The sequence below is a fragment of the Triticum aestivum genome, chromosome 7B (assembly GCF_018294505.1).
Source record: "Triticum aestivum cultivar Chinese Spring chromosome 7B, IWGSC CS RefSeq v2.1, whole genome shotgun sequence".
Lineage (NCBI taxonomy): Eukaryota > Viridiplantae > Streptophyta > Magnoliopsida > Poales > Poaceae > Triticum > Triticum aestivum.
In genome coordinates this window covers 42,081,782-42,106,185 of record NC_057813.1, presented here as the reverse complement: position 1 = coordinate 42,106,185, position 24,404 = coordinate 42,081,782, and the positions used below count along the sequence as shown (strand labels likewise).

The following is a 24,404-nucleotide window of genomic DNA, read 5'->3' as shown; positions in this document are numbered from 1 at the left end:
GGTCCCTTAGTGGAATCACGGCCGTGAGTGCCTTCTGATCCACCAAAGCAATCCTAACGATTATTAGAGTGTGTTTTTTTAGAACCGATTATTAGAGTTTTGACACTCTCTGACTGCTCACCTATACACATACACATGTCTTCTAAAAAAAACTATACGCATGTGAGACATAATCCCTACAGGACATTTGTGCAAGAAACGACCCCTAATTAAGCTCATCAGAGCACACATAGGAACCCTAAGATGGACACCTGATGAGCCTGCCAAGGTCCAATAGAGCTTCTCCGGCGAGTCGACGGCCGCTCCTTCCTCCGGCAGCTGCTTTCTTCATGCGAAAAATCGACTGACCCAAATACGTACTATTTCTAGGCAACTGGAAGTTTTAATAGAACACCTCACAAAACATCTAGAAGCGTCCGGGAAAAATAAAGACCAACCAACAAAGTCCAAAAGCACATTTCCAATCTTTTCCGCTGCGCAGTGCGCCTGCCACAGGACAACAGCAGTGAGTGCAGGAGACGCGCGCGATGCCTTCCTCCTCCGTCGACCCGGACAACGGCGTCCCCACCGCCGCCGAAATCGACGACGCCGAAGCTGTGCTGCCGTCGAGGCCCACCGGCGACGAGCGCCTCGTCTCCTCCCTGCGCACGCAGGCCGAGGTCGACAACCTCCGCGACCGGCACGGCATACCGAGCGTGTACGCCGCGCGCCCCGCCGGCGACGACCGCCGCGCCTGCACGCCGCCGCCGCCGGGGTCCGTCTGCGTGTACGCGCACGCCCTGGAGGCCGGGATGCGCGTCCCGCTGGACGGCTTCTCGTGCGAGGTGCTCGTCCACTTCGGCATCGCGCCGGCCCAGCTCGTGCCCAACGCGTGGCGCGTCATGGCCGGCTTCCTCGCGCTCTGCAACTCCGCCGGCGTGCCGCCGTCGCTCGCCGTGTTCCGGCGCTTCTTCCTGCTCTACATCGTCAACAAGAAGCACAAAGGCCGGTACTGTTTCCGAGCCAGGGACAGCTCCGGCGCCGGCTTGCGCTTCACGGGGATGCCAGGGACGCCCATGGACTGGAAGAAATTGTTTTTCTTCCTCTCCTCGCCGGAGCCGTGGCCTTGCCCCGTGGAGTGGGGCAAGCCGTCCATGAGCTCCTTCACAAATCCGGCCCTCACCAGCGAAGAAGGTAAATCCGCGGCGAAGCTATTGCGCGCTTACGGCGGCGCCGCCGTTGATATCAAGACATGTCTGTGCGATCGCAACCGTGCAATCGCCATGGTTACTGCCGCATCTCCGCCGCCACCTCTGACGCCTTCTTCTTCTACCACTACTCGTGTCAATTCCAGTTCCAAAGGTAACTGAAGATCGAAATCCCTCTGATTCCCCTGTTTTTTCGAGCGCTCATCTTGCTGTTGCGTGCTATCTAGGTATGGATCCCTCCGTCTACGACATGATGAAGACTATGCTCGCGGAGAAGGCGGCGTCGGCGAAGAAGGTGAAAGCCGAGGTGGGCAGCAACGCGCCAGCGCCGCCACCTTCTTGCGGGAGGAAGAGGGGTCTGGATGAAGCCAACGGCGAGGACAGTTCAGCTCATTCTTTGCTGAACACGCCGCTGTCCGGTATGTGTTCGCCACCGCCGGGCTTCCCAAGGAAGCCACACCGCTTCCCCAGCAGGCACGACGGAGACGCCACGGGCTGGGAGGCTGCACGGGAGCGGCTGCAGGGCGCCATCTCGCCGCCGCAGGAGCGCGCGTTCGCGGCGAAGGAGCCCTCCGACGTCGTCAGGTCAAGCTACGCCGCGATTCTGCAGGTATGTCTTGCCAGCAAGTGCGATGGCGCATTTGTCATCGGGCTGTCCGGAGTCCAATCGACCGCACTGTCTGTTTGCAGGCCGCGAACTACGCGTCGTTCTCCCTGGGCTACGCGCTGGAGCTGGAGAAGAAGCTGGCGGCGCGGGACGCGGAGGTCGCGGCGCTGCGGGGGCAGCTGGAGGCGGCGAAGGCGGAGCTCGCCGCTGTGCAGCACGCGGCAGGCGCGGGGCGGGAGACGGCAAATGCGGAGCTCGCCGCCGAGGAGCATGTCCTGGGGCCCGAGGAGCGCGTGCGGCGGCGCGCGGAGCACGCGCTGGAGGGGTACGAGCGCTGGCGAGGTAGTAGGAGAGCGGCGCCGACGACATGAGGCGCGCTCCGGCCGCCTGATTATCTCGTTGATTGATTATTTTTCTCTACGTCGTTGACGCATTTCCTGCTGATGATGGCCAGATGACTCGTCGGCACATGTCACGGCCTCTGCTGCTCCGACTACCTCGACTGCAACCACCCAGCAGATGATCCACACCAATGGCCGGCACAAGAGAGCATGTGCATCCACCAAGTATGATAAGAAGCAGTGGGTTCTTTAGCCAGGATAAGTATAGCCGGTGGATGAACTCAACTAAATGCTAATTACTTTCTCTGTAAACTAAGAGGGTGCTTGGATACGTTTTAGTCCCATGAGTGAAAGTAGTGGAACTAAAACTTGCTACCTTTACCCATGCTGGGATACAAATACTAAATAGACTAAAATGAGTTAATGAGCATTTATTATCCTCCAAACCCTCCAATCCCGAACTCGCATGTGTTAAAGGAGAGGAGTTAAATGAGGAAAGAGATGACTGATCCACATTTTAGTAAGGTTCTCCTGACTAAAATTTTTAGTCTCAAAACTAGTTCTAGCCTCTCTTTAGTTAGGGGTGATTGGAACTTTAGCCTCTAAAAGAGACTAGTTTTAGTCAGACTAAAAATAGTCCCTTGAATCTAAGCATGGCCTAATACTTTCTCCGTCCCGAAATACTTGTCATCAAAATGGATAAAAGGGATGTATCTAGATGTATTTCAATTCGAGATATTCCCTTGGTCACGGTTTAGAAGATGTCCATCAAAGTGTTTCATGATTGGCTCAAGTTTTCTTTGCACGCGACTGAAAAATAGCAGCGTAGTTAATAGCACGGCGTCTAATTGCTTGGGAAATCAATGCACAGTAACCCATGGCCACTAAACGAGCATCCATCACGCATGGATTGATGCATTGATAGGGACGGATTCCATGCATGCAACTTTTCAACACACGCGTACACACCAGCGAATGGAAAGGACGGCATGCATGGATGCAGCCGGTAATTTTTCGGATTTCAAAGGGGCCTAATTAACTCAGCATTAATTATCAGCGCGCCTTAAAGTTCTCTAAATGCATGAAAATTAAACCGTGCGTACATTTTTTTATCCACTTTAATGACAAGTATTTTCAGACGGAGGGTGTATTAAAGAACTATGATATTTTCCAATCTATGACGATTTTCAGTCCAAAGTTTCACTACGTTTAACTTCATTTTGCTTACTACTACTACTCCTACCACATATATAGTCTTTTCTTTAGGCTGGTCATAGTGGGGAGTAACTTAGACTACTCTCTCCGTCTAGGTGAGTAAGTCATTTTAGGTTGTGCACCGTGACCAAGGAAGAGGGGAAAACGAGAGTACTTAATGTTCATTTGCTAATTAATGGCATTGCATGCAATGAACTAACCACTACATGTCGTGTTTGGTAGTCTCAAGTCATTAAAAGCATGCACACCCTACATTTCTTATTGGTTGATATGTCAAGAAACAAGAAACGATGTAGAATTTAATGCACCGTGCCTAAGTGTTTTAGGATTATTTGGTTTTCGTAAGATGACTTACACATCTAGACGGAGGGAGTAGTAACATACATATGTTACTAGTCTATGTTACCACCTTCATAGTGGGGAGTAACATGTATGTAGTATCATGCAAGCCATCATTTATTAAGATGTAGACTCATTTTGCCTTGAAATGTGTTATATTACAGTAACATATTATGTTACTCGAACCATCTCTCTCCCCATTAAATACATGCCATATAAGCAAACTTTTCTTGGGATGTGTTATGTTACTTGCTATGTTACTCCCACTATGAGCAGCCTTACAAAAGGAAAGTAATCACCAGCCTCTGGTTGACTGATGCACATAGACTTAGTTTATTGCGAAGATTTTTCTTTTCAAAATGGAGGCAAAAGATTTGCCTATTCAATCAAATAAGAGCAGAATAGAGTTTGAAATTTTACAAATGACCCAACAAAACGGCATGACAACTACTCGTGTGCAATAATACGCCCTAATTTCTTAGCGTCGGCTGTAACCCATAAGTTGACCTCGTGTACGACATGCTGGAGTAGAATAGGTGACGGCGCACTCTTGTGCCCGAATTTATGGCGAAGTTTGAGTCATATTCCCTTCATTTCTATTTACACTTCATATTTGACTGAAACTAAACTTTGTAAAGTTTAATTAAATTTATAGAAAAAATATAAACATTTACCATAATAAATCTATGTGATGTGAAAGTATATTCAATAATGAATCTAACGTTATTGCTCTGTTATCGTATATGTTAATATCATTTTGTCAAAGTTTATAAGGCTCGACTTAGACCAAAGCTAATACCTGGACTATATAAAGACGAAGGGAATACAAAGAAAAGATCAGCTCGCCAGCAAACCGCTACATAACAGGAATTTACCATGCCAACACTCAGTGGCGAATCTTGGATGAAAATGAAGGCCAGGCTTAACTTTTCAGTACAAGGGTTGGAACTGGTAAACAACAGTCTAGACACTAGACAGTGGGCTGTGATGGGCTAGAAACTAGTAGTAAATTTTTGTTTTTCAGTTTTAGAGGGCAGGCTTGAGCCTGTTGAAGCATGCCCACTAGAATCGCCACTGCCCACACTTATGTAGCACAAATACTACAGCTAGATTTCACCAAACTAGTTGAACATAGCAAGCTCGTGCTACTGTTCCCAAGTGTCTGCATCAGAGACCTGAGAATCTTTCAAAGTATCACTTATATGGAACCTTTTGCATCCTCGCTGTAATTCTATTTAAGCGTTTTATTTTGTATTCGTTCACTATAAATATAGTCAAACTTATCTAAATTTTCAAGCATAGCTAAAGTTTTTCCACTTCACTTTAACTTTTGTTTTTTTAATTTTGTTTGATCATTTTGAGGTCAAAGGGACGAGTCAGCCTAACTGAGCCCAAGTACAAAATAAAAGCTTACACAAGATAACATTCCACTTGTTTATCGAGAGGACTACACTCAAAGGGTCTCTAGTTTTTTTTGACACAAAGATTTTTTGACTTTTTTTAGAATAGAGTATTTGACTAGTTTATCTTTCTTTTTTGAGAAGGGAGTATTTGACTAGTTGACTCGGCCAATCTTATTTCAGGTGGGGCGAGGTAGGCCGGCCCATTCTAGGCCTTTTTCTCTAGGGGGGGTCGTTGTTGTTTTTTAACACAGTACAATTGAAGTCGCTCACATACATAAGCATACATTCTAAAAAAAAACATAAACATACACTCATCCCTCACGCACGCGCACTTACCCCTATGAGCACCTCCAACAAACCGAGCCGGTACATCATCTTGAGAATGACGTAGTCACCACATACGCTTTTGAAGTCGACGAGAACGTCTCCTCCCACTGAATGCACACCGCCGGAAGGCCTAGAATAAATCTAGGAAAATGTGAGCATCAATGCCAAGTTCGGGACTTGACCTCTGTTAGGCAGGGATACCACTGTCCTCCTGAGCATCCAACGACATGTTGGTTCGCCGGGGTTGCTGCTGTTTGTAGGATTGGTTTTCTCTCGGTTTTTTTCTTCTAGTTTTGTTTGTTCTTCACTAGATGATGTTTTTTTTTCTGTAAGTGGTTTTTTGTTTGGTATTTTTTTTGTTTTGCTTTGAACAATTCAAAACCAAAAATTTCTTTTGTTCTTTTCCAAGAAATTGTTGGTGTTTTCAAAAAATGTTAGAGATTAAATAAATGTTCCCATTTTTAAATTTTGTATAAAAATGTAAAATGTTTGTGTGTTGAAGAAATGTTCCTTAATTATAAAAACAATGTTCATATGTTTCAGGTATTTAAATATTTTTTCAATTTTTTGGAATCTCAAACAATATTCATTGTATATTAAAAATCGAATTTTATTTAGAATTTTTCAGAATATACTTACAAAAATGGTTACAGTATATTAGAAAAATGTTCACGTAAACTAAAAAATGTTATAAAGCTTTTTCGGCATTAAAAAATGTTGGAAAATCCAAATTGGTTAGAATTTTTTTTAAATGTTATTTTAGAAAAAGTCTGCATTTTAATATGTAAAACCAACTAAAAAGGCTGAAAAATAATCGCTACAGCAGCTCTACTACGTAGAGCAGCTCTAAAATGTTTGAAATCCTTTAATGGTGAGAAAGTGGAGATTACGCTATATGTGAGGACACATTTTAGCAAATAAAGTAAACACAGAGGAAATAACGAACTGATGCATCAAGGAATCAAGTTTTCCACCATAATTGTTAGAGCTTGGTCACCAAGGGAGACTGTGAAGGAGCAATCTTTTAACCAAGATGCAAAGTACTCCCGGATGCCACTTGTTCGATGAGTCTTGCCCCCAACATCTTTTTCATTTCCCCCTTTATCTGCAAAAATAGCCCTTAACCGTGCTTGACCGGTGCGGCAAGAGTTGGTGTGGCAACGTCTCCTCCTAGATCAACCCCTACTGCAGTTCAGTAGTTTGGGTTATCTAAAGTAATCTGCCCTAGGAGTGGCGACCATTTGGTAAAAACTAAAATAATTCCTAGCTGGGCGAATATTATCACAGGAATTATGATCGTGTGATATTTACTCTGTTAATTTCCAGTTTCATTTTGAATGCAGAGATGCCTATGGCCTTTGTATGCCCCGTGAGTTGGGCGCGCACTCTGCGTGGAGTGGATGGCCACAACACATGCACGCAGAGAAAGGAGAATCAAATGAGAAAAAGAAGCTGAGAAATGGGCAGCGTTTGGAAAAGTGGCAGCCCGCCCAGCCCTTGTGTTGCTGCACCAACGTCGGCGAATTTGACAATTTTGACCTCTCGACGAAATCAATTCATAGAATGAACTGGTTGTAAAACTATTTCACTCCCCTGACCCTTTTGTGTAGCGCCCGCCACGCCGGCCTCACATCCTACGGTGCAGCGCCTAGCTCGCGGGCGTTGCATGCCAGTCCACCGTGGCAGCCCTGGGCCCCGCACCCAGCAGTGCAACGCCTCGGAGCTAGGCGCCACACATGTAATGTGCAGCGCCTAGCCGTCGGGCGCTGCACTGTGAGTTAGATCCAGCCGCGGCAGCCCTCTCCTCCCCCACCCACCCCATTGCAACAGTTACAGAAGAACAAAAGAAGCCGCGGCGGCAGCCTTATCCACTCCCCCTCTCAATCCCCTCTCCCAAATCCTTCAGATCCGACGATTTGATCCGTGGACTTCATCACCAATCCATCCTAGAAGGTACTCTCCTCCGATCCCCTTCTTTCTATCCATAGAAAATATATTATTTCGAAGATTTGGGGAACCTTTGTTTGATTAGATTAGAATTTTGCATGTATTAGAACTCTTGTTTGTTTGATTTCGGGAACCCTAGTTTAGTTTATTTTTTCGAAAAAATATGGTTGGATACATAGGTTGACATGTTATTTCTATGAAAAATATATTTGTATGAAGTAGGCCTAGTTTAGTTTATTGTTGTTGAACTTATATTTGTTTTGACAAGAATGCTTTGGATACATATGCTTTGAATTTTGCATCTAGTAGGCGTAGTTTAGTTTATTTGTATTCAAAAGATAATTATGTTGACAAGAAAGTTTTTTTTAAAATTGTTAGGATGGTTTGGCTTCTCGATGATCACTGGGACAAACAACACCGGTCGTATGCTATGTCGGTGGAGCAGCGGGTAATAATGAAAGTTGCCGGTGTTATGAATTTCATGTTTATTTCAAACACAAATGCCCCATATGTAATGATTTGTTTGTTTGTTTGTAGGAGCTTGTACCTTTGAAGCTTCGGTCTCACGGGGTCACCCTTGGGTGGATGCGCTATGATGAGTGGTACACACCATATGTAAGGGAGACAGGACTTCTCCCTTTCATTCAGTTGGTCAGCCGGTCGATGCCACCCAACAATGCTGCAACACTCACCGCGCTTATTGATCATTGGAGGCCGAAGACACACACTTTCCATCTTCGGACCGGGGAGATGACCGTGACGCTCCAGGATATGGCTATGATCACCGGTCTTCCTATCGATGGGAACCCTTTATGTATGAACACCGATTCTGATGGGTGGCACGTGCAGATGCATGCCCTTATCGGTATGGTTCCTCCGGAGCCTCAGGAACCAGAAGCAGAAGACAAGAAGAAGGAAAGAGTCGCAGCCGGTGCTCCTTTCACGTGGATTACATCGAACTTTGGTACTTGCCCTGAGGATGCTAATGAGGACACGGTGAAGACATATGCTCGTGTCTACATGTGGTACATGATATCCAGGACTATGTTTGCTGATGGCACAAGCAAGAATGCTCCATGGATGTGGCTGAAGGCGTTGACCATCTTCGATAGCAAATGGAGTTGGGGTTCGGCGACACTAGCTTACTTGTATCGACAGGTATGAAGTTGTTTACTTTTCACTTCATTGCTACATTATCAATGCGATCTTGCTGTTAATTCAACCATGTTCTCTTTTATGTGCAGCTGGACGAAGCCTGTTGTAGGCCATCTGGAGGTATTGGTGGTTGTATGCTCGCACTTTCCATATGGAGCTGGGAGCATTTACCGGTTGGACAACCGAAGATCGTGAAGTACGAGGATTGGGACGACAAAAACGACCCACTACGGCTCCCCACTTGGGCTCACAAGTGGGATGTGTTAAATGAGACGATGGATGATCCGTCGGTCATGTACAAGTTGTACAAGAGCGAGCTGGACGCGATCACGCCTGAGCAGGTGAATCGACATTGCATAAGTGATTATCATGCTTCTATCGTAACTTGATATGAATTTTGCATTCTATCCCATTTTGCAGGTGGAATGGGAGCCGTATGGAAAAGGAGAGAGTTTTCGTAACCCTATAGAGTTCAGGCTGAATCCGATGTGCACTAGGGATAGGGATCTTTGGCATATGCGGTGCCCACTCATATGCAACTGGGCAGTTGAGCTTCACCTGCCACATCGGGTGTTCCGCTAGTTTGGTTTGTTCCAGTCATTTCCGCCGGAGTGGCAGGACATGGACAAGGTGCTACACGGGTAAGTTTCTGTTTCTAACTAGCACTTAACGGTTTCTCGGCGGTTTCAATGGTGGTAATATTCTGTTTCTAACTTGCAGGTTGGATAGGAAAAAGCAGCGGAAGATCAAGGATAGGGCCAAGCATCACAGGAAGTATGTCGTAGAGTTCGCACTTAGTGTGGAGCAAGCTAGGGCTGGAAAACGAGCCCAGCTTCATGAGCACTGCCCGATCGCGTTCAACAACTATCTCACATGGTTTCTTGCAAGTACCCGTGTGGAGGTATACAAGCCGGCGTATGCTGATGAGATCTTGGAAGATCCGACCATTATTGATGAGCTAGCCCAGTACCAGTACAACACATTAGTCAGGAAAGGCAACTTAGTGATCCCTTCAGCTCCAATGATGAACTTTGTGGTATTTGCCCTTTTTGCTTTTCCATTTGCACTATTCTCATCTTCGCTTGCCTAACACGTTAATACCGTTTCTGTTCATAGCGTGCCCATATCAAGAAAGCAGCTGATGAGACCGAGACTATTCTGGAAACAACCCTGGCTGGCAAAAGCGATGGGGAAGGTGCACTTCGAGAATTCATTAAGGTTCACATCTCCTTCAAACTAGCACTTAACATGTTTTGCTACGTTCGATGTCTCATTCACTTGTACATGTTGCAGCACCAGGGACAAAAGTTAAGGCGGCTATCAAACCTTTTCGGTTGTCGTGACCTGGAGTACGTATCACCAGAACGGCTTAGGTCGGCGACACCATCAGATCCCACTTCGGGCCAGGGCCATGGTGATCCTTTGGAGGATGAGGATGTGGGTGTGATCACCCAAGAGGTATGGCATGATCATATATCCAATTGTTGATGCATTGCTAACTATATCCTCACACACGGTCTTTCCATATCTTTTGTTGATGCATAGGTTGATGATCATATGACCTTGGGGACGTACCAGGTCCGGTCTGCATACCAGTTAAGCCTAGGAAGGGAATCAACAAATACACACCTGAAGACTTCACCCAAAGAGGCAAAAGGACGGTCGGCACCTCGCGGATGGCGGCTTTGGATGACTATTTGGATGATGATGTGGATCACATGGAGGAACCGGAGCCGGAGCCGGTGCGGGTTCCTCTTCCTAGGAAGATGAAGAAGATCTCCGTCAAGAGGGGGGAGGAGCCAACAAGCGCTCAAGGAACTAGTCATCATCCTCTATTTGTAATGGTAGCTCTATGTTGGTTGTAGCTCTATGTTGAACTCTATGTTGGTGGTAATGTTGAACTTGTCATGATGGTCACTCTATGTTGAATTTGTCGTGATGGTCACTCTAGGTAATGTTAAACTTGAAGCTGTTATTAATGTTGAAATTGTCGTGATGGTCACTCTACGAAATGTCTTAGCTCATAGTAATGTTGAAAGTCCACCACCACCACGGCCTACACCACCACCACGAGCTCTACCACCACCACGGCCTCTTGTAAGTCCTAGTTTTTTTGACACCTCTTGTAAGTCCTAGTTGTCGACCTCTTTGTTGCCTAGATCCTCTTTGGCTAACACTTGGTTGGCTTGGCACTTGTTGGCTACCACTTGGTTGGCTTGGCACTTGTTGGCTACCACTTGGTTGGCTTCCTTCTGTAGCTCCTTGTTGGCTTGTGCTTGCATCATTTTTCTTGGACCTTTTCCTTGGTTTCGTACATTTTTTTTATTGCGGCCATGACCTTTGCACTCCCCACAACGGGAGCTCTCACGAGGCTCTTGGAATTGGTCATTGCCCGCTTCGCGGCGGCCACCATGGCCCCATCCGTCCATGTTGCCTCTAAGACGCTTTGTCTTACGTCTACCCCGTTTAACAACCTTCAACTCCGGATCCGGCCATAGTTGAACACCATGGTACTCCGGCCATTGTGATTGGTCAAGATATGGGTGAAAGCGGGGAGCCCATGTTTTCTTGACCGTCATGATTGAGAACTCCGACTCCCTCATGGTGCGTGGGTGATTGATGTCCACATTCCTAACGCGACCGGCGGTATACAAGTGTGAGCATGGGAGATGAAGCAACAATGGCCTCCCGCAAGAGCAATCACATTGTGTTAACGACACCTTGAAAGCCCGACCTCCATGTTGGCGGCCATCGTTTGTGGTTCCTCCTGGCTCTTTCACTTCGTACTTCACTCTTCGTTGTCGTATTATATAGCTTCTTCTGAGTCCGCCTTCCGTGATTGAAATACCAACCATTCATCAACCTTGGGTGGGAACTTGTACTTGTACTTGCGCGGGTTCTCACCCGTTATCTGTGCATCCATTTGCATCGAGTACTTTACAAAGTACGCATTCATCTTGTCAAATGTGTATTGAACTATTGCCGTCACGGGTAATCCACGTGCACCTTTGATCACCCTATTGAAGCATTCGGCCATATTGCTTGTCATTTGACCGTATCTCCGGCCATCTTCATCAAAAGCACGTGCCCACTTGTTCCGGTATTGAATGTGTCTATTGAGAAAGTCTTGACCCCCGGGATCAAGTTTTGTGTGTGCAAGCAATTTGTTGTACAAAGTGGCGAAGCGCTTGTCGTAGAAAGCGAGACAACAATCTTGAAGATCATCGGCCAACTCCTTAAGGCCACATGCCCTATAGAAGTTCGAAAAAAGTGCCTCATGCACCATCGATGGTGCAAGGGAGCATGCCCGGGAATGTCAATCTCCACCGCGTTAAGAATACCTTGATTCCGATCCGATATGGCACAAATTTCCCTCTGAGCGGGTAACACCTTCGTCCTCAAAAGACGCAAAAACCACTCCCACTTGTCATTGTTATCCACATCAACCAAAGCAAATACCAATGGCAACACCCGGTTATTGGCATCACTTGCTATCGCAACCAACAAGGTGCGCTTGTATTGTCCGGTCAAGAACGTGCCATCAATGGCGATGACCGGCCTACAGTGTTCGAAAGCCCTCACGCATTGCTCGAATGCCCAAAATGCACGGCCAAATACTCGGACTTTCTTTCCTTCATGAATCGTTGTTTGGTGCCCATGAGGCTTGACCACAGGAACCTTGCCCGGGTTTGTCGCGGCCATGGCTAACAACAACCTAGGGATTCGGTTGTATGCTTCCTCCCAAGTACCATACAACATCTTAAATGCGGCTTGCTTCGCCTTCCACGCCTTGCCATACTTCACCTTGTAATGAAAGATGGCTTTCACAAGGTCAATGACATGTTGGACGCTCATTGTTGGAAGTGTGGATATTGAGTTGGAGAGCCTGTAAGCGATGAACTCGAACGTGAGTTGTTTGTGGTCTTGGGACACAATCTTGCCATCCACCCGTTTGCCTTGGCACATGTGAGTTGGCACACAACTCACTACATGCCAAGTTGGACCTCCTTTCCATGGTCTTGCACGCACAATCCACGGACATATTTCATCTTCACATGCACATGAAACCGTGTAGCGCACATTGACGTCCGAGTGCACCACCTTGTGTGGACGATAATGCGTAACCGAGTAGTTGTCGAGCCACATCTTCAATTCCAAGAAGGTTTCAAACTTAGACCATTTCGCAATCCGGTTCTTGTCATCTCCCAAATCACGGTGAGAGCTTGGCCTAACCCCAACACATATACATTGGCCACCATCTACCACGGCTTCATCCGCGAGACTAATATCCTTGAACAATGTAGTCCGATGATCCCGACTGAATACCTTCTCGAAAGCTTCGGCCTCCTTCACCGTGAACCCCTCCGCATCAACTTGTTCGTCGGGACCATCGTCATCCGAGTCCGATGCATATGCACGAGAAAAAGGGATGGAATGGTCCATTGTCTCTTGCAAATGATATTTGTCGAGATCACCCACATTGTTGTCATGGAGATCAACTTCATTGTCATCGTCCACATACTCATCATTGTCCTCTTGCAAGGCTTCATCTTGGTTGTTTGTAAACGGGCTCAATGTGGGCCTCACTTCTTGGGTCAAAAGAGGTTCAACAATTTCATCTCGCTTCAAGGGTGGGGGTGTCGGTGTCAAACCAGCGGATCTCGGGTAGGGGGTCCCGAACTATGCGTCTAAGGCTAATGGTAACAGGAGGCTGGGGACACGATGTTTACCCAGGTTCGGGCCCTCTCGATGGAGGTAATACCCTACTTCCTGCTTGATTGATCTTGATGATATGAGTATTACAAGAGTTGATCTACCACGAGATCGTAGAGGCTAAACCCTAGAAGCTAGCCTATGATTATCATTGTTCTTGTCCTACGGACTAAACCCTTCGGTTTATATAGACACCGGAGGGGGCTAGGGTTACATAGAGTCGGTTACAGAGAAGGAGATCTACATATTCGAATCGCCAAGCTTGCCTTCCACGCAAAGGAGAGTCCCATCCGGACACGGGACGAAGTCTTCAATCTTGTATCTTCATAGTCCAACAGTCCGGCCAAAGTATATAGTCCGGCTGTCCGGATACCCCCTAATCCAGGACTCCCTCAGTAGCCCCTGAACCAGGCTTCAATGACGATGAGTCCGGTGCGCAGATTGTCTTCGGCATTGCAAGGCGGGTTCCTCCTCCGAATACTACGTAGAAGATTTTGAACACGGGAATCGTGTTCGGCTTTGTAAAACAATTTCCACATACCACCATAGAGAGAATAGTATTCCACAAATCTAATCCGCTGACAACTTTTTGTAGAGTAACATCACACCATGGCCCGGTCAATATTCGAACCGTTTTTCACAACCAGCCACTGCACATCGTGCGAGGCGGTTTTATTGGCACGTCTTGTGGAAGCAGAGATCGTGTCCCCTTATTGCAGGATTCTCATCAATACGGGGGTGGGTAGCCCAACCGTGCCATCAATCATGGCGTTTGGAGAATAAGCGAATTTACCGGGCAAGTGGGGAGGCGCAAGATTCCTGCTGCCTTTATAAGGGGATAAGAACTCCCTTTTTCACCCATGCCCTCTTCTCTGCTCATTCATTCTTTTTAGCTCGAGCCCTAGCACCCAAGCGTTCGTCTCCTCTGCCCACAAAGGCTTCCCGAAAATGTCCGGATCCAGAGCAGGAGGCAAATGGATGGCCTCTACCGTCCGGGAGAAGGATATCAAAAGGCTTCGGGGGGCCGGGTACTTGGCCAAGAGAATTGGCCACCGCCTTCTAACGGCGGGGCAGATCATCCCCACTCTGGAGCCCCAGGAGAGGATGGTATTCCTCCCTCATTTTGTCCGTGGGCTAGGGTTTCCCCTTCACCCATTCATTCACGACATCATGTATTATTACGGGATTGATTTTCACGATCTATCCCCAAATTCCTTCCTCAACATCTCGACATTCATCATCGTGTGTGAGGCCTTTCTCCGCATCCCGCCACACTTTGGTTTATGGCTGAAGGTGTTTAACGTGAAGCCCAAGGTAGTGAGCGGCGAGCACGCCGAGTGTGGAGGAGCCATGGTGAGCAGGATGCCCAATGTTACATGGCCAACATGTACTTTCAATGATTCCATCAAGGAGTGGCAGCAGTAGTGGTTTTACATCACTGAGCCGTGCGGCAAGGATTGGGCCGCTGCTCTGGAATTCAGATCCGGAGCCCCTCTGTGCCTCATGTCCTGGCCCAAGAAGGGCCTGGATTGGGCTTCGTCTGACGAACTATCCATGCTCCAGATGCGCGTTCAAGATATGGAAGATAAGAGCATCAAGCTCGTAAATGTAGTCCAGGTGATGTTGATTTGCCGGATTCTACCTTGTCAACACCGGGCTTGCAACTTATGGGAGTTCGACGCGGCCAAGCACCAGACCCTACTAGAGCTCTTTGGCTCCTCGCACAAGGGCATCTGGAAGGTGCTTTTTAAGTCCGACAAATCGTGGCCGGACTCCGCCGAGGAGCGCGGGTACCAACTGTCCCGCCCTGCAAGTTCGGTAAGTAATCATACATTTGACAATTCATGTGTTGTATTGGCATATCCTTAGCAAAATGCCTAATGTATTTCCCACAACTTTCCTAGGGCTGGACGAAGAAGGCGGGGTGGATCTACTATCCGGCTCCGATGCCAGAAGAACCGGCCGGCCCACTTCTGACGAAGATGCTGGTCCCGGCGCCTTACAAGGCGCTAAAGAAAGAGATCGAAGAAGAGGTCAAGAAGACCAGGGGCAGCCTCCATCGCCGTGGGGCCTCGGACACAAAATCCAAAGACTCTAACACCCATCCTTCCTCCGAAGAGGACGAGGAGGAGGTGGAGGAAGATGAATCTCCCGTGGGAGGAAGAAAGAAAAGGACGGCCTCCACATCCTTGGAGGCCGAGTCGCCCAAGAGGAGAAAAACTCCCCTTCCAGAGGAGTCCGCTGCCGCCGTCGACAGCAGCCCGGAGTGGGATCCCAGGGCCCAGCCCCTGGTGAACTCGTGAGCATAAAATCCGAACACTCTTATGCGTACAGACTCGTCGTGGCATAATATTTTGATCCGAGCCATACTTTTTACAGTCCTGTGAGGTTCCGTGCCGAACAATCTGTGTCGGAGGATTCGCTGGGTTCGGATGCTATGGAAAGTGGGACACCCCCAAGGGCCCCCTCCCCCAGTCATGCGAATGACACCGAGGGTTCGTCCCAGAAGGACCCAAGCCACGGAGAAGGGGGGAAGATCACAAAGGCGACGCCAGAAGGCCAAACTTCAGGGTCTGGACACACGGGAGAGAAGACTCCCGTGGACATCGACGGCGGGGGTCATCTTAAATCCAGCCCCCAGCCGGACATTATCCCAAAGGTCAATAAGGCTCCGGATTCGGGCAGGCGGCCTCCGTTGGCTAGAGGGGGCGTGCCTATTCCTCCGGCGACCTCCGTCCAACAAGAGGTGTCGGATGCTTTATTGGCAGCGCTGAAGGGCGCCTCCATCGTTGATGAACACCGTGCCCTTACGGGCGCGGTGATTGAGAAGATTCAGTCTGCTGAGAGCGGACTGAATGAATCTTGTGTCAGCCTTATAAGAGCCTTCGAGGTATGGAATAGTGTCATAGTATAGATAGTAGCCCCTGATACACTATTCGGTGGAAAAGAAGAACCCTACACAGGATCAATTTTATGTTCGTAGGAGACTCACTTGATGACATCTAACTGGTTTTGATAAGCAGGCGTCAGTGGCGACTGCCGCCTCTCATGCTGCAGAAGTATCCGGACTGAAGCATAGTCTGGAGCGGGCCGAAGAAGAACTTGGCCAAGTGAAGAAACAGCTCGAGGACAACCAAGGTATGCGGATACCTTGTTTATTGGGCACGAATGGTTAAAATGTGCGTAATAAAAATATTTTTATGATGTGCTCTAGGGGCGACGTCCGAAATAGAGGCTCTTAAAAGGGTTGTGGCCTAAACCGAGAAAAGGGCAGCCACAGAGCAGGCTCTCCGTGAGAGGCACGAAGCCTGAGTTATTGAGGCCGAGCGAGAGCTTCAAGAGGCCGTGATGAAATGCGAGACCTTGGAGCAGAGTTTATTAGGGAAAGAATTCGAACTCTCCCAGGCTCGCCAAGCCGCAAGTGATGCCCGGGGGGGAGCCCAAGGTGCCCTGAAGGAAATCCAGGAAGCGAAGAAGATTACAGCTGGTAAGGCTTTTTCTGCACAAAGCATTTATTATAAAGGGAGGAAATCAAGTTTTGATAATTCGAATTCTGATTCCTCCAGGGGTGTTTGCGGGGATGCCGCGCAGCATACCTGATGCCGCCCAATTTTATCGAGCCGAAGAAAGGAATACTGCAGATAAGCTCTTCTGGATGCAGTATCTGGCGCCGAATTATCCCGTGCCTTTCGCTGATCAACTGAAGCAGTTGACCAAACTGCATAAGGCGGCCGAACTAGCCATGAAGGACGTAATTATCCGGCTGTGGCCCGCCGAGCCGATTCCAAGTGTTGGAAATATGACCTAGAGGCAATAATAAAAGTATTATTATTATATTTACTTGTTCATGATAATTGTCTTTTATTCATGCTATAATTGTATTATCCGGAAATTGTAATACACGTGTGAATACATAGACCACAATACGTCCCTAGTAAGCCTCTAGTTGACTAGCTCGTTGGTCAACAGATAGTCATGGTTTCCTCACTATGGACATTAGATGTCGTTGACAACGAGATCACATCATTAGGAGAATGATGTGATGGACAAGACCCATTCCTAAGCATAGCACAAGATCGTGTAGTTTTTTTTGCTAGAGCTTTTCCAATGTCAAGTATCTCTTCCTTAAACCATGAGATCGTGTAACTCCCGGATACCGTAGGAGTGCTTTGGGTGTACCAAACGTCACAACGTAACTGGTGACTATAAAGGTGCACTACAGGTATCTCCGAAAGTGTCTGTTGGGTTGACACGGATCGAGACTAGGATTTGTCACTCCGTATGACGGAGAGGTATCGCTGGGCCCACTCGGTAGTGCATCATCATAATGAGCTCAAAGTGACCAAGTGTCTGGTCACGGGATCATGCATTACGGTACGAGTAAAGTGACTTGCCGGTAACGAGACTGAACGAGGTATTGGGATACCGACGATCGAGTCTCGGGCAAGTAACATACCGTCTGACAAAGGGAATAGTATACGGGGTTGCTTGAACCCTCGAAAATGTGGTTCATCCGATGAGATCATCGAGGAGTATGTGGGAGCCAACATGGGTATCTAGATCCCGCTGTTGGTTATTGACCGGAGAGCCATCTCGGTCATGTCTACATGTCTCCCGAACCCGTAGGGTCTACACACTTAAGGTTCGGTGACGCTAGGGTTGTATGAATATGAGTATGCAGCAAACCGAATGTTGTTCGGAGTCCCGGATGAGATCCCGGATGTCAAGAGGAGTTCCGGAATGGTTCGGAGGTAAAGAAAACTATATATGGAAGAGCTGTTTCGGCCATCGGGAAAGTTTCGGGGTCACCCGGTATTGTACCGGGACCACCGGAAGGGTCCCGGGGGTCCACCGGGTGGGGCCACCTATCCCGGAGGGCCCCGTGGGCTGAAGTGGGAGGGGAACCAGCCCCTAGTGGGCTGGTGCGCCCCCCTTGGCCCCCCCTGCGCCTTGGGTTGGAAACCCTAGGTGGGGGGGCACCACTTGCCTTGGGAGGCACTCCACCCCCTTGGCCGCCGCCCTCCTTGGGAGATTGATCTCCCAGGGCCGGCGCCCCCCTGGGGGGCCTATATAAAGGAGGGCAAGGGGGAGGGCAGCCGTACCCAAGTCTTGGCGCCTCCCTCCCCTTGCTACACCTCGTCCTCCTCCCGCAGCAGCTTGGCGAAGCCCTGCCGGAGTTCTACTGCATCCACCACCACGCCGTCGTGCTGCTGGATCATCATCAACCTCTCCTTCCCCCTTGCTGGATCAAGACAGAGGAGACGTCACGCTGACCGTACGTGTGTTGAACGCGGAGGTGCCGTCCGTTCGGCGCTAGGATCTCCGGTGATAGGATCACGACAAGAACGACTACTTCAACCCCGTTCTTTTGAACGCTTCCGCTCGCGATCTACAAAGTGGTATGTAGATGCATCTCCCCTTTCACTCGTTGCTTAGATGAACTCATAGATGGATCTTGGTGAAACCAAAGAATTTTTTTTATTTTCTGCAACGTTCCCCAACAGTGGCATCATGAGCTAGGTCTATGCGTAGTTCTCTATTGCACGAGTAGAACACAATTTTGTTGTGGGCATAGATCTTGTCAACTTGCTTGCCGCTACTAGTCTTTTCTTGCTTCAGCGGTATTGTGGGATGAAGCGGCCCGGACCGACCTTACACGTACGTTTACGTGAGACAGGTTCCACCGACTGACATGCACTAGTTGCATAAGGTGGCTAGCGGGTGTCTATCTCTCCTACTTTAGTTGGAGCGGATTAGATGAAAAGGGTCCTTATGAAGGGTAAATAGAAGTTGACAAAATCACGTTGTGGTTATTCATAGGTAAGAAAACGTTCTTGCTAGAACCCAATTGCAGCCACGTAAAAGGTGCAACAACAATTAGAGGACGTCTAACTTGTTTTTGCAGCAATTGTCATGTGATGTGATATGGCCAGAAGTTGTGATGAATGATGAATGATATATTGTGATGTATGAGATCATGTTCTTGTAATAGGAATCACGACTTGCATGTCGATGAGTATGACAACCGGCAGGAGCCATAGGAGTTGTCTTTATTTTTGTATGACCTGCGTGTCATTGAAGAACGCCATGTAAATTACTTTACTTTATTGCTAAACATGTTAGCCATAGAAGTAGAAGTAGTCGTTGGCGTGACAACTTCATGAAGACACAATGATGGAGATCATGATGATGGAGATCATGGTGTCATGCCGGTGACGAATATGATCATGGAGCCCCGAAGATGGAGATCGAAGGAGCTACATGATATTGGCCATATCATGTCACTATTATATAATTGCATGTGATGTTTATTATGTTTTATGCATCTTGTTTACTTAGAACGGCGGTAGTAAATAAGATGATCCCTTATAATAATTTCAAGAAAGTGTTCCCCCTAACTGTGCACCGTTGCTAAAGTTCGTCGTTTCGAAGCACCACGTGATGATCGGGTGTGATAGATCCTTACGTTCACATACAACGGGTGTAAGACAGATTTACACATGCAAAACACTTAGGGTTAACTTGACGAGCCTAGCATGTACAGACATGGCCTCGGAACACAGAGACCGAAAGGTCGAACATGAGTCGTATGGAAGATACGATCAACATGGAGATGTTCACCGATGATGACTAGTCCGTCTCACGTGATGATCGGACACGGCCTAGTCGACTCGGATCGTGTAACACTTAGATGACTAGAGGGATGTCTAATCTGAGTGGGAGTTCATTAAATAATTTGATTAGATGAACTTAATTATCATGAACTTAGTCTAAAAACTTTTGCAAAATATGTCTTGTAGATCAAATGGCCAACGCTCATGTCAACATGAACTTCAACGCGTTCCTAGAGAAAACCAAGCTGAAAGATGATGGCAGCAACTATCCAGACTGGGTCCGGAACCTGAGGATCATCCTCATAGCAGCCAAGAAAGATTATGTCCTAGATGCACCGCTAGGTGAAGCACCCATCCCAGAGAACCAAGATGTTATGAACACTTGGAAATCACGTGCTGATGATTACTCCCTCGTTCAGTGCGGCATGCTTTATAGCTTAGAACCGGGGCTCCAAAAGCGTTTTGAGAAACACGGAGCATATGAGATGTTCGAGGAGCTGAAAATGGTTTTCCAAGCTCATGCCCGGGTCGAGAGATATGAAGTCTCCGACAAGTTCTATAGTTGTAAGATGGAGGAAAATAGTTCTGTCAGTGAGAACATACTCAAAATGTCTGGGTTGCACAACCGCCTGTCCCAGCTGGAGATCAACCTCCCAGAAGAGGCGGTCATTGACAGAATCCTTCAGTCGCTCCCACCGAGCTACAAGAGCTTTGTGTTGAACTACAATATGCAGGGGATGGTGAAGACCATTCCTGAAGTATTCTCAATGCTGAAATCAGCAGAGGTTGAAATCAAGAAAGAACATCAAGTGTTGATGGTCAATAAGACCACTAAGTTCAAGAAGGGCAAGGGCAATAAGAACTTCAAGAAGGACGACAAAGATGTTGCCGCGCCCGGTAAGCCAGTTGCCGGGAAGAAGTCAAAGAATGGACCCAAGCCTGAGACTGAGTGCTTTTATTGCAAGGGGAAGGGTCACTGGAAGCGGAACTGCCCCAAATAGTTAGCGGACAAGAAGGCCGGCAACACTAAAGGTACATTTGATATACATGTAATTGATGTGTACCTTACCAGTACTCGTAGTAACTCCTGGGTATTTGATACCGGTGCCGTTTCTCACATTTGTAACTCACAGCAGGAGCTGCGGAATAAGCGGAGACTGGCGAAGGACGAGGTGACGATGCGCGTCAGGAATGGTTCCAAGGTCGATGTGATCACCGTCGGCACGCTACCTCTACATTTACCTACGGGATTAGTTTTAAACCTCAATAATTGTTATTTAGTGCCAAGTTTGAGCATGAACATTGTATCTGGATCTCGTTTGATACGATATGGCTACTCATTTAAATCCGAGAATAATGGTTGTTCTATTTATATGAGAGATATGTTTTATGGTCATGCCCCGATGGTCAATGGTTTATTCTTAATGAATCTCGAACGTAATGTTACACATATTCATCGCGTGAATACCAAAAGATGTAAAGTTGATAGTGATAGTCCCACATACTTGTGGCACTGCCGCCTTGGTCACATTGGTGTCAAGCGCATGAAGAAGCTCCATGCTGATGGACTTTTAGAGTCTCTCGATTATGAATCATTTGACACATGCGAACCATGCCTCATGGGAAAAATGACCAAGACTCCGTTCTCCGGAACAATGGAGCGAGCAACCAACTTGTTGGAAATCATACATACCGATGTGTGCGGTCCAATGAGCATTGAGGCTCGCGGAGGATATCGTTATGTTCTCACTCTCACTGATGACTTGAGTAGATATGGGTATGTCTACTTGATGAAACACAAGTCTGAGACCTTTGAAAAGTTCAAGGAATTTCAGAATGAAGTAGAGAATCAACGTGACCGAAAGATAAAATTCTTACGATTGGATCGTGGAGGAGAATATTTAAGTCACGAATTTGGTACACACTTAAGAAAATATGGAATCGTTTCACAACTCATGCCGCCTGGAACACCTCGGCGTAACGGTGTATCCGGACGTCGTAATCGCACTCTATTGGATATGGTGCGATCTATGATGACTCTTACCGATTTACCGCTATCATTTTCGGGATACGCTCTAGAGACAGCTACATTCACTTTAAATAGGGCACCGTCTAAATCCGTTGAGACGACACCGTATGAATTATGGTTTGGGAAGAAACCTAAGTTGTTGTTTCTAAAAGTTTGGGGATGCGATGCTTATGTCAAGAAATTACAACCTGAAAAGCTCGAACCCAAGTCGGAAAAATGCGTCTTCATAGGATACCCTAAGGAAACCATTGGGTATACCTTCTACTTAAGATCCGAGGGCAAGATCTTTGTTGCCAAGAACGGATCCTTTCTGGAAAAAGAGTTTCTCTCGAAAGGAGTAAGTGGGAGGAAAGTAGAACTCGATGAAGTACTGCCTCTTGAACCGGAAAGTAGTGCAGCTCAGGAAAACGTTCCTGTGGTGCCTACACCGACTGGAGAGGAAATTAATGATGATGATCAAGGTACTTCTGATCAAGTTGCTACTGAACTTCATAGGTCCACAAGGACACGTTCCACACCAGAGTGGTATGGCAACCCTGTCCTGGAAATCATGTTGTTAGACAACGGTGAACCTTCGAACTATGAAGAAGCGATGGCGGGCCCAGATTCCAACAAATGGCTTGAAGCCATACAATCCGAGATAGAATCCATGTATGAAAACAAAGTATGGACTTTGACTGACTTGCCCGATGATCGGCGAGCGATAGAAAACAAATGGATCTTTAAGAAGAAGACGGACGCGGATGGTAATGTAACCATCTATAAAGCTCGACTTGTCGCTAAGGGTTATCGGCAAGTTCAAGGGATTGACTACGATGAGACTTTCTCTCCCGTAGTGAAGCTTAAGTCCGTCCGAATCATGTTAGCAATTGCCGCATACTATGATTATGAGATATGGCAGATGGACGTCAAAACGGCATTCCTTAACGGTTATCTTAAGGAAGAGCTGTATATGATGCATCCGGAAGGTTTTGTCGATCCTAAGAATGCTAACAAGGTGTGCAAGCTCCAGCGATCCATTTATGGGCTGGTGCAAGCATCTCGGAGTTGGAACATTCGCTTTGATGAGATGATCAAAACGTTTGGGTTTATGCAGACTTATGGAGAAGCCTGCGTTTACAAGAAAGTGAGTGGGAGCTCTGTAGCATTTCTCATATTATATGTAGATGACATACTTTTGATGGGAAATGATATAGAATTCTTGGACAGCATTAAGGCCTACTTGAATAAGTGTTTTTCAATGAAGGACCTTGGAGAAGCTGCTTACATATTAGGCATCAAGATCTATAGGGATAGATCGAGACGCCTCATAGGTCTTTCACAAAGCACATACCTTGATAAGATTTTGAAGAAGTTCAAAATGGATCAGTCCAAGAAAGGGTTCTTGCCTGTACTGCAAGGTGTGAGATTGAGCTCGGCTCAATGCCCGACCACGGCAAAAGATAAAGAAGAGATGAGCGTCATCCCCTATGCCTCAGACATAGGATCTATTATGTATGCCATGCTGTGTACCAGACCTGATGTAAACCTTGCCGTGAGTTTGGTAGGTAGGTACCAAAGTAATCCTGGCAAGGAACACTGGACAGCGGTCAAGAATATCCCGAAGTACCTGAAAAGGACAAAGGACATGTTTCTCGTTTATGGAGGTGACGAAGAGCTCGTCGTAAAGGGTTACGTTGACGCTAGCTTCGACACAGATCTGGATGACTCTAAGTCACAAACCGGATACGTGTATATGTTGAATGGTGGAGCAGTAAGCTGGTGCAGCTGCAAGCAGAGTGTCGTGGCGGGATCTACATGTGAAGCGGAGTACATGGCAGCCTTGGAGGCAGCGCATGAAGCAATTTGGGTGAAGGAGTTCATCACCGACCTAGGAGTCATACCCAATGCGTCGGGGACGATCAAACTCTTATGTGACAACACTAGAGCTATTGCCCTTGCCAAGGAGCCCATGTTTCACAAGAAGACCAGGCACATCAAACGTCGCTTCAACTCCATCCGTGAAAATGTTTAAGATGGAGACATAGATATTTGCAAAGTACATACAGATCTGAATGTCGCAGATCCGTTGACTAAACCTCTCTCGCGAGCAAAACATGATCAACACCAGAACTCTATGGGTGTTCGATTCATCACAATGTAACTAGATTATTGACTCTAGTGCAAGTGGGAGACTGTTGGAAATATGCCCTAGAGGCAATAATAAAAGTATTATTATTATATTTCCTTGTTCATGATAATTGTCTTTTATTCATGCTATAATTGTATTATCCGGAAATCATAATACATGTGTGAATACATAGACCACAATACGTCCCTAGTAAGCCTCTAGTTGACTAGCTCGTTGGTCAACAGATAGTCATGGTTTCCTGACTATGGACATTAGATGTCGTTGACAATGGGATCACATCATTAGGAGAATGATGTGATGGACAAGACCCATTCCTAAGCATAGCACAAGATCACACCAAACGTCACAACGTAACTGGTGACTATAAAGGTGCACTACAGGTATCTCCGAAAGTGT

General features: G+C 47.2%; 1 protein-coding gene across 1 annotated transcript; it reads left to right on the top strand.

The window, feature by feature from the left end:
- Window positions 1-444: 444 nt before the first annotated feature.
- On the top strand, window positions 445-2,676 carry LOC123159102 (uncharacterized). The gene is made up of 4 exons (XM_044576912.1): window positions 445-1,341; window positions 1,415-1,797; window positions 1,878-2,136; window positions 2,249-2,676. Exons 1-4 carry the CDS (start codon window positions 528-530, stop codon window positions 2,386-2,388), a joined length of 1,596 nt encoding a protein of 531 aa, XP_044432847.1. The 5' UTR covers window positions 445-527; the 3' UTR covers window positions 2,389-2,676.
- The last annotated feature ends 21,728 nt before the right edge of the window (window positions 2,677-24,404 follow it).